The 15,791-nt window shown below is 36.5% G+C and overlaps 1 protein-coding gene across 2 annotated transcripts in view; it reads right to left on the bottom strand.

The window, feature by feature from the left end:
• Positions 1-15,791, bottom strand: part of baiap2l1b (BAR/IMD domain containing adaptor protein 2 like 1b) — a 31,369-nt gene that overhangs the window by 5,848 nt on the left and 9,730 nt on the right. For both annotated transcript variants that reach the window (XR_008606331.1, XM_055035819.1), the window contains exons 4-11: positions 14,392-14,453; positions 12,785-12,856; positions 10,393-10,527; positions 5,862-6,014; positions 5,597-5,752; positions 4,353-4,476; positions 3,692-3,908; positions 424-486 (exon numbers count right to left, since the gene is read on the bottom strand). Coding sequence is in view for 1 of the 2 variants with exons in the window: in XM_055035819.1 (XP_054891794.1) it covers positions 424-486; positions 3,692-3,908; positions 4,353-4,476; positions 5,597-5,752; positions 5,862-6,014; positions 10,393-10,527; positions 12,785-12,856; positions 14,392-14,453 (982 nt within the window). In the remaining variant the exon portion in view is untranslated. The remainder of the gene's footprint in view (positions 1-423; positions 487-3,691; positions 3,909-4,352; positions 4,477-5,596; positions 5,753-5,861; positions 6,015-10,392; positions 10,528-12,784; positions 12,857-14,391; positions 14,454-15,791) is intronic.

The following is a 15,791-nucleotide window of genomic DNA, read 5'->3' as shown; positions in this document are numbered from 1 at the left end:
CAAAGTTATCAACATGGATTATGTAGATTACAATCAAGAGGCTTTGCTTCAAAATCAAGTGAATCAAATTCAACCAAACCATTAAAATCTCAAAGTATCATATTCATAATGACAGTGAGTTAGTATATAAAAGTTCTTAATATAAACAATGCCTGGCCAACTAACAACATATGTGAATAAGTTGGTCAGTCAAGGATTAACTGCCCAGCTTTCTTTCTCATTTTCTTTTATCCATTTTCCCAGAATGTAACGTTAAACAAATAGGAATCAAAAGTTGAGCAAGAGGTGAGAACCCACAGGACTAGAAAGGTTATAGCTTCAATAGGAGTAACTAGAGGAAACGCGGCCAACAATACAGCCGGCTGCAACATAAAACCGGCCGGTATGTGTGTGTGTGCCGACTGGAATGCAGAGTCCCCTTACCTGTTGTTATTCACGAGCTGCTCATTGACAGCGCGGCAGTAAGATGAAGGGAACCAGCCCCTCCTGAAACACAGAAACAAGGAAGGCGACTCAGAAATATATAATGTCTGAATTCTCTACTGTCTCAGTTATACAAAATGTCACTCAGGGCCATTGTTGAGGAACTTCCTCTATTGTTATTTGAAACAAAAGACACAGTGATCAAAGAAGCACTTGTATAAATTATTGTAATCTTTCAACAAATTAACCTTCAAAACCAAGACCGTTTGTAATCAACTAAATGTATTTTCCATAGGTTTAATAAGTCATGTTTTTTTTTTTTTCAAATGGAGGACACAAAAAGCATTTGTTCCTTCCCACACAAAAACTAAAATAAACTCAAATAATGAAGTAAGAGAAAAAGATGGTCAAAATAGTCAGCTTTAAGCTTAAAAGGCTGGTGTAAATAAAATGGCCACATGAGCTTTCTGTTTATAGAAAGTGCAGCCACAGCTTTATTATCCAATCAGCTTGAAACAGGCAGCCAGGGGAAACGCTAGGGATAGTTACAGGATGCAGCATTTTGAAATTTAACCTTCTTTTTTAAAATATAGAACATGACCCTGGATTTAGATCAGAAATCTCATTTGTCCAGTTAAAAAAGAAAACTTACTGATGACTCCAACAAGATTAGTGTGGCTTTAACAAAACTCTTGAATGTTATAAGCAACAAAACCCAGAGCTCGTCTATTTGTGATTGTGTCATCATTGTGCAAGATTGTGTTTAATCAGCATGTGAATTAGCCTCTCCCTCATTGTGGATGAAGGTTAATATTTAAGCGTAAGGTTTGGAGAACGGGCATCTTTATGTGTCAAAGATATCCTGTGTTGTTGAGTCATAATCATGAATAAATGCTAATGTTTACTCATGGTCTGGTGTTCACAAAAAGAAAAAATTGATAAAACATTCACTTCCATGACATGTGTTGCTACTAGCAACTACACAAATTCAGAGAAACAGCTTACTGTTTCAAATGGAGACAAATAAGCACAATACCAATAGCACCGCTGAGATGATTAGAAAGTGTTTTCAATCCTATTTTAGAGGCAGAAAACCCATATATATCAAAAACATGAAACATAAACAATATTCAATCAACAAAGAGATAACGATGAAACAGTTTCAGACACAAAAAGAGGCTGAGGAGTCACCCCACTCTAAAATAGAAGGGGTGCAGAGCGTGATTGCCCTGAAAACAAAAAAAAAGAAAGAAGAAAACTCTCATCTTGAGGGGGGAAGTGAGAGTGTTTGCAAAACAGAAAAATGATGAAGTGAGCACTCTTACTTTACAAATATATTCTCTACCTAGGAAAAGCGGGTGTGTTTCATGAAAGTGAATGAAAGAAAACATTTTGTCCCAGAATTATAAAACAGTTTCCACTCAATGGAGGAAAAACCCAACACTGTTGGGTGACCTCACAACACATTATTATTATTATTATTATTAGTAGTAGTAGTAGTCAGGCATCAATGAGAAAAATGTGACTATGTGTATCTGCAGGAAGGTTTCTAATTAATTTCACATTCCTTAATCCATTAGGAGCTCTAGCATGTCCAGCTGATCTGGAGATTTTAGCCATCTCCAGATCAGATGGTGGAAAACATTTGTCAGAAATGGTTTATTCTGAAAATAAAGAAGCAGCCAACCACCTCCTGTGAGGCATGACACACATCTTGAGTGACATGTTGGTCTGACAAACATGATGAGAGACAACATTCAGGCCTTTGTGCGTTTTGGATGAGCCTCTCCAACAGCAACCAGAACAAAGTTTTCTTTGAGGCAGCAGCCTCACATTTGACAGCAACTCTGGAAGGATCGTCTTTTCTCAGGTAATTTCCCATGATAGTAACTGAGATCAAGCCTAATAAGTGATTAAAATTCAAACATGCTTTTCATAACAAATCTTTGTTTAAGAGTCAGAGATCTGGAGGGAGAACAGGCTTTGTTGTTGATTTTCTGTGGGGGCAAACAGGTGGTGTTCTGAACTTATTCCTGAGCCTCACACACCTTCTGCTGTCCATCCCATCCTCAGGCCAAACTTTACCTTAACCCCTCATCTATCAAGTTTACAGATGAACCAGCAAAGACAAGTCAACAAAATCATGTAAGGAAATACACATGGTGATAATAACAACAAGACGAGAGGCCAACTGAGGGTGGTGCACGACTCTAACTCCAGTTCAAACCGATCTTGAGCGATCCGATCATGTTCAGGCAACTCTGAAGATGGGCGGGAACACACGCAACAATCATTCAGGATTATTTTATAAACTACCTTTCATCATGATGAATATAACCATGAGTTCAACTGACAGATTTTCTTTCTGTACCTTCGAATTTTGAAAGTTGAACAACAGTAATGCGATCATGCTCATCTGCACGCAGAAACAAACAAAGCCAGATCTGATTACTAAGGATGGATTCTGATACTTGGTGTGACTTTGCTTGGTTTACTTTTACATGAATCAGTTAGGATGCAGATTAGAACCAGATATGAATGTGGGCCACTTTAAAGGGTGGAGGAATTTTCCTGCGAAAATCCAAGAGCACATATTTTCAGTCTGAAAGCAGGATTGTTATGTCTTTTGTTCTCAAAACTTGTAATACTTTTGCATACATTTTTATTTTGAAAGTAAGACTTCATATCTTTCTTCTCAAACTTGTAATGATTGCACTCAAAACCTCTCCTCTCTGCTCGGAGCAAATCTTTGCTTGCTTGGTTATTAAAAATTTTGAGAACTAAAGACATGAAATCCTGCTCTCCTACAGAAAATGTTTGCTCTGGGATTATTGCAGGGAAATTCGTCCATATTCCTCCACCCTTTAGAAGAAAAAGAGGAGTGGCTCATCATGACAGTGAGTGAGAGGTGCCTCATCATGGCTCATGATGACACATCATGAGCGCAAGATTAAATCAGAAGCTTTGCTTGCGAATCTCTTATTTTAGAGGTATGACCTCTTCTTCAATGCCCATTTACAGCACATCTAGCAGAGAGTGGTGATTGCCATAACCTTATATTTATTAATATTAAAAGAAAGCCTTTAAATGTAACCTGAGAAGTCGAGTTGGGAGCTAATAGAATCCCTGGAAACGTTTAGGATGTTCCTGGGTGAGTCACACCCTTTCAATCATACCTTTCAGTTTTGGATACTGCTTTAGATTACGCCAAAACAATTTGGTAACTCACATCAGCCAAACAGACAACTAACATGCTGTTAACACTCACTTTCCACTCTTTTCCATTTCGCCGTACATCCAACCATCTCTCTCGTCAGGGATGAGCAGGATAATGATGTCTCCCTCATCAAAGCTGAGCAGCGTGCTGTTGTTGCCAGCAGTATGGGGGAAGATGGTGCGCACCCGCGGCCTCCTCGCCATGCTGTTGAGGCCAGTGGCGACGGACACAGACCTGGCAAGACTGTTCTCGTCGCCGTTTTCATGGTCTGGTGAAAAAAAGGAATGGAATAGTGAGAAATGGAGAAGATACGGGAATATAAAAAGCAGCTTATATTAGCTCTTAAAGGTGCGTACGTTTAGCAGGTGTTGATAATTAGCACTCAACAGAGTTGAAATTGTTTTTAATAATTTTTCAGGTCACTAATGTTAAGTAAAAACACTTATTAAACTCATAAACTACTTAAACATCAAAGTCCATCATTTAAAGCCAGTGAATCAAGTTTAACAGTAATTAGTTCAACAAAAAAGCAGAGTTAACAAGGGATATGTACTACTTGTAAAAGTAAAAAGCTTGTTAAACTGAAAAAAACAAAACAAAAAAACAATCCAAAAACAAGTAAAACTATAACAGTTGCTTTAAGGAAATTACAGCATCTATATTGAAAAAGTAATAAAAAATACAGACATTTAAACATTAAAAGCTATATTACCTATGCTGTTTTTGGTAGGAGTGTGAGCAGTCACACTGTTTGTGTTGTTGTCTTGGTGGTTGAACATATTAGCCAGAGGGCTGGTTTGAGCCTTCAGAGGAGGAGCCGGGGGAACAGGCGCACTCTGCCACGGGAGAATCAACCACATCATCAACATGACATTTGAAGGCAGGAAACAACTTTTATTTTCTAAGTACAACAAATTAAAATGACCCCAATGCTGAACAAGAAAGTCACAGCTGTAACAGAATAAAACACTAAACATACAACTAAGTTTAATTTCAGACAGAACTAGTACACAATTCAGCTATATTGAGAAATTAACAAAATATAAAATGATGTTTGGAATGATACTTTTGCATTCTGGCAATCACATTTGAACATTACATGTTTACACTGCTCATCAAGATACAAGGTTATTGATTCTAAATCTATTGATATAAAAATTTGTATTGTTTTCCATCTATGACTCCCACGAAAGTCAAGGGAAAAAATGTAAAGTGTTATGAATAAAAATATTCTGCAAATACAAAATGAAGAAAATTAATCAAATGTTTAGTGTTGCACTGTTATGAATATATCTGATAAATAAAATTGATTATAAGCATTAAATAAGTTATTCTGAAAATTCAATACATAATTGAATATTTATTAATCATTAATTGACATTTTGAAATGGCTAAAATCCTTCAATTATCCATTAGCTCAGTATTTACCCCAGTATAGGAATATGATTTTCTTTATTTTTTGTATCTGTTATCGAATAAAGTCAGTACGCAGGGCTAACACTATTGTAGACAAGGTCATTGGGCTACAGGTGGATTTATGTAAAAGCATAAAGACCCATTTCCAGGGCACTGTAGCAATAGGATTACAAATTAAGTAAATAATGGAATAATATGCTTGTTTTTAGGCTATAACAAATGATTTTATGCATCAATATCAACATTGTGGCAATAAACTACACAACAACTAAAGCACTCAGGCCCTTTTTCTGACCAACTTGACAAAGAAGGTGTTGACTAAAATGGCTGCATAATCTCATTGTCATCTGCTGCTCGAGCACAATTATTCAGTTTAATAAAAAATGTGTTTTTTCACAACACATAATGGCATTTATGTCACTTCATCTACCATTAATATGTACACCCACACATGGTGAAATCACCTCACTGAGAGGTGTAATTATATTTTTGCACTGATGAGATATTGTTTTACTGTCCTACACATTCGTCCTGTCATACCACGCTGTGTCTTGATGGGGTGGGAGAAGGCATTGGTGCAATGGCGACCGGCTTGCGCAGTTCATCAATCATGGATAAGACGCTGTGCGGCATGTTGGTGGCATCGTTGCACTGGTCCTGCCAGCTGCTCAGCTTTGTTGACAGCAAGTCTCTGGTCTGTCCAGCAGCCACACAAAAGAGAAAACATTTAAAATTTCACTTTACAAATGTTTGTCAAAATTGTGACTTTATTGCAAAACTACAGACTTTGAATTGTGCATTTTACCTTGTCATGATAGGAAGCAAACTGATAGGTTAGCAAGCAGTGTTTGTCAACAAGAAAACAGAAGCGTCTTTTTTCCTCCAGCAAAGCCTCCTTGCAGCCATCTGCGAGGAACAACTGCATCTCCGTCTGTCGAACTGTCAGTGTTTCCAGGATCTGACAACGAGCAAACAAATATGAAAGAAGAGTCAATATAATTCCATTTGCTTTAAACATGCATGAATTTGCATGCTCAGAGGAACAGATCTGACTGTAGTTCAGTATTGTCAGTGCATGTATTTATGATTGGGCATTCAAAGTATAAGTATTGTTGAAATATCTTAGTTTTGATAATGATATAATTCAATATTTTAGGAGATCTGAGAAAAGGTTTCTGCTAAATAAAGACATAGAAAAGACTGAATATGTGGACTAGCACAAATGGGTCATTTTTGAACTCATTTGTGCATGAGAGGGGTAGTGATACAAGAGGATTTCTATTAAAAAAAATAAAACTTACAGTAAAGATGTATGGTGATCAAAAACAAAACAAGTAAAGAACACCTGGAATACTGACTGATAAAAACTCTTGTGACCAAGGTTGTGCATCAAAGAGTTAAGCACAGCATCTATTAGGTACACTCTCTTATCTTGCCTTGCACCTGGTCTTCAGCCACCAAAACCTTTTCATTGTTGATGCAAACACACACATAACAAGGGTGTGTTACATGCAAGCAGCACAGCTCTTTTCTTAAAATCTTAATCTCTCTCATGCAGGGGAACAGGTATTGTTAGTTTATCGTTTCCTGTATTGTCAGACTCTGCTGAAAGTAGTATTTAGAGAAAAGATAGAGCAGCAGGATGAAGATGAGGACAGGACAAATCTCATGAACAGAGGGACAGTGTTATCTTCACTGACAGATGGGGATCAAAAAAGGTCAGTGGGATCCCTTTACGGATTTGGTTTGTGCATGCATGTTATTGCAAACCCAGCAAACTCATTTTGTGACATTACCTACTGGAGTATTTGGTTTTTAATAACATAGACACAATAAAGTTTCAGCAGAATACTTTGTTTTGCTGATATATTGAACAGGTATTAGGGAATAGAACTGAAAGGAAGATAAATTGTATCCAAAGTCATTTTGTAGCTCCAGAGATAACTTCAATCAAAATTTCTCAGTTCTTTTCAAAAAGAATCAAATAATAGTAATACATACAATCAAATAAAACTCTGACTGGACCTGGCTTTGTTAAGATTGTTCCTGATTTATTGGCTCTGTTATTTTGGAGATCCACATCTCATCAAACTTGCTGGAACTGGCACACCTGTAACGGCTGCTGGCACTGAGGCACACACCCCTGCTCCTTTCAAGCTGCAGAGCAGCAGTCATCTGCTAATTCCTTTAATGCTGAAGAATGATGTTTACTTGAAGGGTGAGGCAGTTCACGACCTCTTTCGTTTCTAGTGTGTCAAACCCAAATAGGAATAATCAGCTGACGGAAGCATGAACTTTACAGTCAATGCTTCTGACTCGTCGATCAGAATGCAGGATGTATTCTTTGGCAATAAATGTGTTGCAATATGTGAATAAATGAGAGCGGGCCCTGTATTGACAACCAATGTTTATTTCCATTAATGCGTTTTGGTAGGCTGTTGGCCACTATGTGGTATTTGTTTGAGGGAGTGTGACAATGATAGTGATGCAGCACAGGATTAAGTATGTATGTAAACATATTTTGGAGAAGAAACATCCTTTTATTTTAAAAGCTGCACAAATTTGTGCTGAATGTAAAAAAGGCACAATAAATGTATAGTTGTACATGATAAAAAGTGTAAAAGTACAAGGTGCATAAATATTTTTACATTGAACATCACTGCAGAGTCTTAAACGATAACTCAAACGTTCAAAGTTGGATAAAGATGCAAAAAGCCGATACTTATTTTAGCCCACATAAAGATAGAATGTCGCTGTATTATAAACCTAAAAGTAAAGCTGAAAAACGAGCCACATACTACTCATGTCCTCTAGTAACAAGTGGCAATTTTGTTTACAAAACCAAAACAAATATATACTGGATGTACTACATTAGAGCTAGGAGATGTCATCTTTGATCATATCTTCCTTTTCCACCAAATATCTGTGTGTCCAGTAACTGCATGAACCAACCTATTCAGATCTCCCAGCAGCTCTTTCGCTAGCCAACACAGAGAACAGGCCTCTGATTGTGGCAACAAGTCAGCAAACAAACAGAAGCAAATATCTGCAGCAAACACACAAATCTTTACAAATAAGACTATTATAAGAACAGCACAGACCTTGATTTTGCATTTGAAGCCACAGTTGTCTTCAGATCACTTTTATAATTGCACGTTGCACAGAAAAGATGGACAGACAATGTTGTGATGTTTTGATTGCCCTCATTCTTAGGTAATTAAAATATACCCAAGTATTTTTTTAATTATTTTTTATTAATTATTCTCAACAATGAAGAATGAAAATCCCATGAACTTTCATAAGAAATATGGGTGATCAGGTTCAACACTGTCATCATTTGTCATATATCTATTTTTCTAAAGAAATGTCTGAGGAGGAACATAATTTAGAATAAGATCTCAATCTGATTGAAACTGGATTTCAAGAGAGCAGTGCAAAAAAACAAATGACTGCAACCTCATTTGACTCATGATACTGTAAAAGATTTAACCAAATTCCTCCACAGAGTGAAAGAGAGATGAAGACACTAACTTATTGTTGCCAAGGAGATTCTAATTAGATGTGTGTTTTTGTGCTTTCAAGTTTAAATTCCAATAATCTAAGAATTTGGTAAAGGTGACTGCACAAATTTGAAAGGTTCTTCACTGCTACGAACAGTATGAAGAACTGTAAGTGGGTCCCTCATTTTCTATTAAATTAATGTATGATATACTTCATGTGAATTACTTGAGTAAATATAAAAAATAATGTATAAGAAAAACAAACTCCCTAAAAAGAAAAACTCTCTTCTGACGTTACTTTGACAGATTGCAATACCTGTCTCAATCGGTTTAAATTTTTACTACCGCATAAACCTCAGCTATTTTGGAAAGGACTTCTTTCATCTTTTTTATGTTTTTTCTTCCCTCTTTACTTTTCTAGTTCCCCGTGTCTTCTGTCTGATTGCTCACTTTGAAGACTTTTTAATGTCATGTGAATCATCCAGTAAAGTTTTACAGCTCTGACGTCCTGTCTGCCTGTCTTCTTGCCCATCGGGGAGCGTCTTGCTGAGTCACCAAAATCCAACAAACTGGCTTTATATCAAACAGGTGAAAACAGCAGCGAGGAAACAAACTCACTCACGTCCTGGTGGGGAGGTGAAAACAAAACAGAAAGACGCTCAAGGGAGGAGATGAAAGAAAACAGGATGAGAGAAGAAGGACAGGCAAACAGAACAATGTACATAAATGTCAAAGTAGTAATCAAAAGGCAAGAGGCGGAGCCTTCCTCATATTTTCTGAATGAAGTTGGCTTGAAAAAAAAATTATTAGATGAAAGAAATAGGTAAAGGCTGCAACTCTTGAACTGAAATATACATTTAAAAATCTAAAAAAAATTACTTAAACTATTTCTTAAATATTCACAACTTCTGCGACCTAAATAACATTTAGCACACTGTGGGTCTTATACTTCACAAACATTGAACTAAACAGCTGAGCCCGTCCCTGTGCGAGCATGAGGTAGGGTGAACTGTGCTCATTGAATACACAAACCCCCTTAAGTACACAAAAAGTTACATTCACAAAAAAAAAAAGGCAAACAGGCTGCATGACAAGATCAATGGAAAGCAGGTTATGTAGGATTTCGACGCTGCCCTGCCGTCGGAGAACCGGCTTTGAAATGAAACTTCTCATTCGGCAGAGCAACGGAGAGGGTGTGGCAGCACAATGTTAAGACAACCTGAAATAATGATTTAACATGCCACAGAGAATGACTAGAATGAGGTGAAACACTAACAGTAATAATGATACAACCAGAAAATATTCTTTCCCAAACTGGATCTAATACATCGTCATTCTGGGGACAAAACACAAACTAATCTGTTTTGTGCTACATGCAAGTAGTAAATAAATATTTGTAAGTTAGTATGTCAAATACTAGTATTATTGTACGTAGTTCCAATTATTCTATTCTGGATTACTTTTATCTTTTCTTAGGTGTGCACAAATACAAGCTCATAATCCCCAGACAAGCAAACGATTTGGTTTGTTGCCGTTAGTCAAGCCCATGAAGCTATCTGAAGAGATAAAGCATATGGAAAGAAAATTGGGCAGAAAAAAAATAGTTCAATAGTAAACAGTGATATTTTCATGCCTGACTGCACAGATCCAACACCATATACACTACTGTTAGTCCAGCTCTGACAGTGTGCAGCTCAGATTTCAAAGTTTGCTGAGCAGAGACTACCTTCAGGTAATCTCTGTATGTTGACATAATATGAACATAACTCTATGTGTGGGGGCTTTAAAGACACACCATGTGTCACATGACTGTGGGAGTTTTTGTGTCCATCTCACCTCGCTTTCCTTGCTTTCGTATTTGTTGGCGTTCTTGCCTTGGCTCTTCCTCCTCAGCTTTTTCAGATCCGCCTGGGACTTCTCCAAAGAATCCTGCTTCATCTTGTGCTCCATCTGGTACCTTTTGAATGTGGCCTAAACCAGAGAAATTAGTCATGTAAACGCTGGAACAGGAAACTAGTGATATGTGTCACACAAAAATGTAAAAAAAAAAATCTAAATAGACATGGGCCAATCTTAACCCTATAAAGTCAAAACTTTTAGACCTCTAAAGTAGCATGTTGTTCCATTCATATACTTAATATTACTTTGAATGAAATGCAAGAGATGGTGATATTTTCTGGTTCCTTTCCCCACATGTTACTTTGAGTTTTCAGACTCCTTTACCTGAGTGAATTAGAGCCCCTGCCAGATTCTCCAATTCAAGCAAGTTAAACATTTGTCTACAAAGATTTCTCTTTGTGCCACTATCACTTCAAAAATATTCATTAAAGTTTAAAGGGTAGGTTTTCAAAGGTGATCCAGACTCCTTCACATTCCCCAACTCAAACAAAAACGGCATTAATGATTTATGCTCTGCAGCAAAACGCTTTACTTGTGCCACCATAATTTAGAATATATCAAACACATTCAAATTTGTTAATCTCCATGAAGGGCTAAAACCTCTAGATGACCTTTAATATTTTAAAACCCTTAAAAAGTCTGGTTGTAAAAAGAAAAACCTTTGCGGCGCAAATCAGAACAAATCCTGAATACCATTTTTGTATAAGTCGGTTAAAGGAAAGGAGACTGATTCTTCTGTAATGATCTACTTTTAAATTGTATTAGTATCTTTAAAAATTACAGCAACACAAAGCTTTGCTCTATAAATCAGCTCAAACCCACATAATAATAATGGGATAATTGCGAATTCAAAAAAGTTTTCTCCATGCTGAAACAGGAGTTGAATTCTGTTCTCCACAAAATCTCCACAACTGTTGCTTCTTTAAAGTAACACCATTTTTATTTGCAACAAACTACCAGCATGTCTATTGGGAGAATAACTCGCCTGCTGGAAACTTGCTCCTGAGTCGACTAACCCATATAGTTAATTAAATTAGCATCCTCCTTGTTGACCTCCCAAAGTCAGACTATATTCTCCCAGGCCTACTTCCAGGTAAACAAGATTAAGTGTTACAAAGCATTACAGTTTGACTTTGTTATACACACTGCATACAGTGACCAACTTCCAGTCCAAATTTGTTTCCCAGTTTATAAATGGTCATTGTTGTTGTTTTATTTTTTTCCAAAAACTTGCTTTTATTTAGCAAAACACTGGCCAGTATTAAGGTAGACCTGAATATTAAAAACTCCAGACGTAAAAATCACAAAAAATGTAGCTTCAAAGCTTTCTGACGGTTCAAATAACTTTATAAAAAGTCCAGGATTTTCTCTATTTGTGTAAAATTTTGAATAGTGTCCCCTTTCCCACCTATTCTTGCAAGTAAGTTAAGATCAGCAGATAAATGTCCAAGCCATGACAGTGAGTTGAAAGAAAAGTTTGAAGCTAACAACAACGGCTAGCATGTCTAGTAATAAACATAAACCTAGGCAACATAAGATCCCCAATGTCACAGTAGAACTTAGTCAAGACGAGCTTCCAAGAAAAAATATAAAATATTACAAAACAATGTATGCATTTTTGGCAGATTTCTGATTTTTACCAAACACTTGAAAGACTTGTTTCAAAAAGTATTTTCCTATGATTTTAAAAAGTCACAATTTCAACATAGTGCTTCCCCAAACTTTTTTTTAAACAGACTTTATAAGAGTTAGTGAGAATAAACAGCTTATTGCAGCTCTGCTGCCAAGCAAAAATAACCTGACTAATTAACCAGGTCACATCAGTTTATTGATTTCATTACTCTTTGCTTTCACTGAGGTTTACAGTTTTTATTTTCAACAAAACATTGACATTTTGATGTTGTGTTAATGTTTGCTCCTTGTTCTTATTAACTGGCTTCAAATATGTTAGACAGACAGGACTTGTTTTGCTGCTGGATAACTGGAATCTCATTTGTCCTTTGTGTTGTGTGCCTGAGATAACCCACTTTGAATTAATTACCCTCCCTGCAGTCATAATTATAACTAGGCATTGCTACATGTGATCAGATTATGGTGGCGACTAAAACCCTCACATCATTTATTAATCCTCTTTAGCTGCTCATCCTGTCCTTGATCTCCATTATCAGAAATTTTAAATTCCCCCCCATTACATTATGTTTGTCTACCCTCCATTTTGTCACTATGCAAATCACAATAATATACTTTTACATAAAAGTGTGTTAGGTTGCAAGAAGGCAGGAAGCTGCATCCACATTATGATTTGCAAATATACACAGAAACTACTTACTGTCATGTATTTGACATCCATCTCAGTCTTCCTCTCCAGCTCTGCTATTACCTCCCTGTGGAACCTCTTAAACTTCAGGTGAAGAGGAGGGGGGACAAAAAAAGAAAACTGATCATTAAGCTGACAGAAGCGTGAAGGACTGACTTTTCAACTTTGCTGTCAACAACAACAACAGAAAGTGCAGTCAATCTCTGAGAAAAATGGAAAGTGATCATTATGGAGTGGATTGGTGAGTGTCTGAGGGGGTGAGAGCCAAGTCCAAGGTTGTGCTTATGAATGAGTCAGAAACAAAGCGTGGGAATGCCCAAAGTTCTCCATGACATCCTCCCCTTCTCTGCAGCTCTCATTTATCTGCAGGTGTCAATGCATTCATCGAGGCCTTGTTGCGATGCAGCGACAGCTCCCGGGGAAACATTATATGTATAACATGCAGCATCAAAGCACCAAGAAGGTTTTCTCCAAGTTAAATTGAGGCTTTAACTCGCAAGCTGGAGATTATTAAGAAGAAAACCCACCCACAGGTTCTAGTAACACAGTCTCAGAGGACTGCATCACATCTTTTCTGCCCTGAAGTTCATTTTTAATGAGATACACTCAAACTGGTGCAGTTTATTTCTTAAAGTAAAAACTGTCACTTGACAACATAAGAAAACAAGATGGTCTCACTAATTAATATTTCCACAGTTCTCAAATATTATAAACATCACCATCAATGCACAGCTATATAGCGTCACATTTTTACGTTTAAATTCTCCTGACGGTCTTCCCCTATAGTGACACAGTCAGGAGACGTTACCGACTAAAATCTGAAGTAACACATTACTTCGACTCAAATGAACACAGATTCACATAAAAAAATATATATTTTAATATAGTCAGAATGTTTTGTTACTGTAACTCAATGTATAGAGTGAAGAAGATATATATATGGCATGTATTATCATTTTAATAATTATAGCTGACAGATAATGAAAACATAATTCAGTCAAAAGATTAATAAATAATTTTTTCTTACAGCACTCATCCCCATTATTTTGTATTTTGTACAATTCTTTTATTAGAAAGCACAGAAAGCATTCAGATGGACGAATGCTAAATGAATATTTATGTTAGTAGGTCCAAGCAAGCTGAATTACAATGACAAACTTACGGAAAAACACCAGTGGGTGAATCAGCCATGACACATTTGGATATGTCAGTAGGAAGCACGGCATGTGCAGATGCAAGCTTAATGAATCTCAATGCAACAGCTACAGCTGATGTTTTCCAGAGCTTGTTTAGACTTGCCCTTATACTCAAAAGAAAAAACAAAACAAAACAAAACAGCTCTCCTCGTCGTTAAATCACTTTACATTTCAGCTGCCCGTTCGGCTACTGTACATGTAGGTGGGGAAGGAGGCGAGGTGTTTTCTATTTATGGGTGTAGAAGAAAGAACTACCGGTTGAATGCGTCAGAAACAGCATGTAGCTGTGGAAATATACCAAGCAACAGGTTTACAGAGCGAGTGTGCCTGACAAAATGCATTAGGATTAGGTAACACAATCACAAAGGGATCAAACAGCAGCTATTTAAACAGGTAATCTCTAGAAACATCTGTGGAACTTACATTTTCCTCCATCTCAAGATGAGCCTTCCTGTGCACCTCGGAGATTTCCACCAGCACTGCACCTGCCAGATGAAAATAAATACTCAGGTTAATGTCAGGAAACTCAATTTTCCTGTTTGTTTTTTTTTATTCAGTCCTTCCTGCTTTACAACCTAAAACGTCTTTAATCTTACTGTACAATGACAACAATTTACAGAACGTACTGTTATGCACCAAAGTGAAATGAGTAACTTGTAGTTGTAAAAAAATCTTATACCAATGAGCCCAAAGGTGTAAGGGCTCATTATGTATGACATCAGAGGAAAGGTATATATTCACCTCAACCAGAAAAACTCAACCACCTGCTGGTAAAGTAATCCAAAACAGATTTAATTTAAAAAGCACCAGCAAATTATCACCTTTTGTTGTTGCAAGTGAGAATTCAAACCAACTAAATTAGGATTATGAGAAGAATCAATTTGAACACACCAAATTCCTAATCTGAAAATAGAGAACAAACAGCTTTTTGACTAAATAACATTAAAAATACAAACTGAATGAACAGACTGACATTGACCTTGCAACTGTTTACAAAATGTAATATCACTTAAATTTTGCAGTCTAAAAAAATGTTTAAAATTATATGTTTGTTGACTTTAACACTTTTTTTGATGATGCTTTTTGTAAGAGAACCTGGACAACTTTAAACAATGAACAACTTGAGTAGTTCAAGGCAGCCCTCCTGCAGTCAGGCTGCTTTGATTCTTGGAAATATGGCTGATAGATTTAGAAAGTCTTTATCCAAGAGTCATGAGTGTAGCTGTTTTTGCACAGCAAGGGATTGCTGTATGCATTACAAGAAGAATAGTGAATCAATAAAACCAAAGCATATAATCCTTGTAGACCAGAAAACTGTAGTTTGTCTTACTTTTGGTGAAAATAAGCTAAATGTCAGTTACAGTCAGGGGATAATTTCTTTATGCCTTTAAGGAAATCGAACAAGATTTATAACTACCACAAGACTATTTGGTTCACGCTTTTCCAAAAGATTTAAATACAATGCTGTACTAAAGTTTCCACACAAAGACATTTTCATTTTTCTTGTGATAACCACAAATGGCAATTTAACTGAGGGATTTTACACAACAGACCAAAGCAAGTGTACGAATGTTTAAAAAATGTGTTAATTTTAGCACTATTTATATAAAAACACCCCAAAACAGAGGCACAGATTATTTTAAAATTTACTTGTGTACCACCAAATAAAATCTATGGTGATCAATTCTATTTGAAAAGGTTGATCTGTGTAAAATTAAATTTTTGTATTTTATTTATTTATTTTTTTGCAGAGGCCTCTGTAGATTGTTGGGGAAAAATTTGTCAAAAAAACAGAATATATTACAATAGAAACAGCTTTTACT

Source organism: Poeciliopsis prolifica, unplaced genomic scaffold (assembly GCF_027474105.1).
Source record: "Poeciliopsis prolifica strain line A6 unplaced genomic scaffold, Auburn_PproV2 SCAFFOLD010, whole genome shotgun sequence".
NCBI classification, from domain to species: domain Eukaryota; kingdom Metazoa; phylum Chordata; class Actinopteri; order Cyprinodontiformes; family Poeciliidae; genus Poeciliopsis; species Poeciliopsis prolifica.
This window is presented reverse-complemented; position numbering and strand designations above follow the sequence as displayed.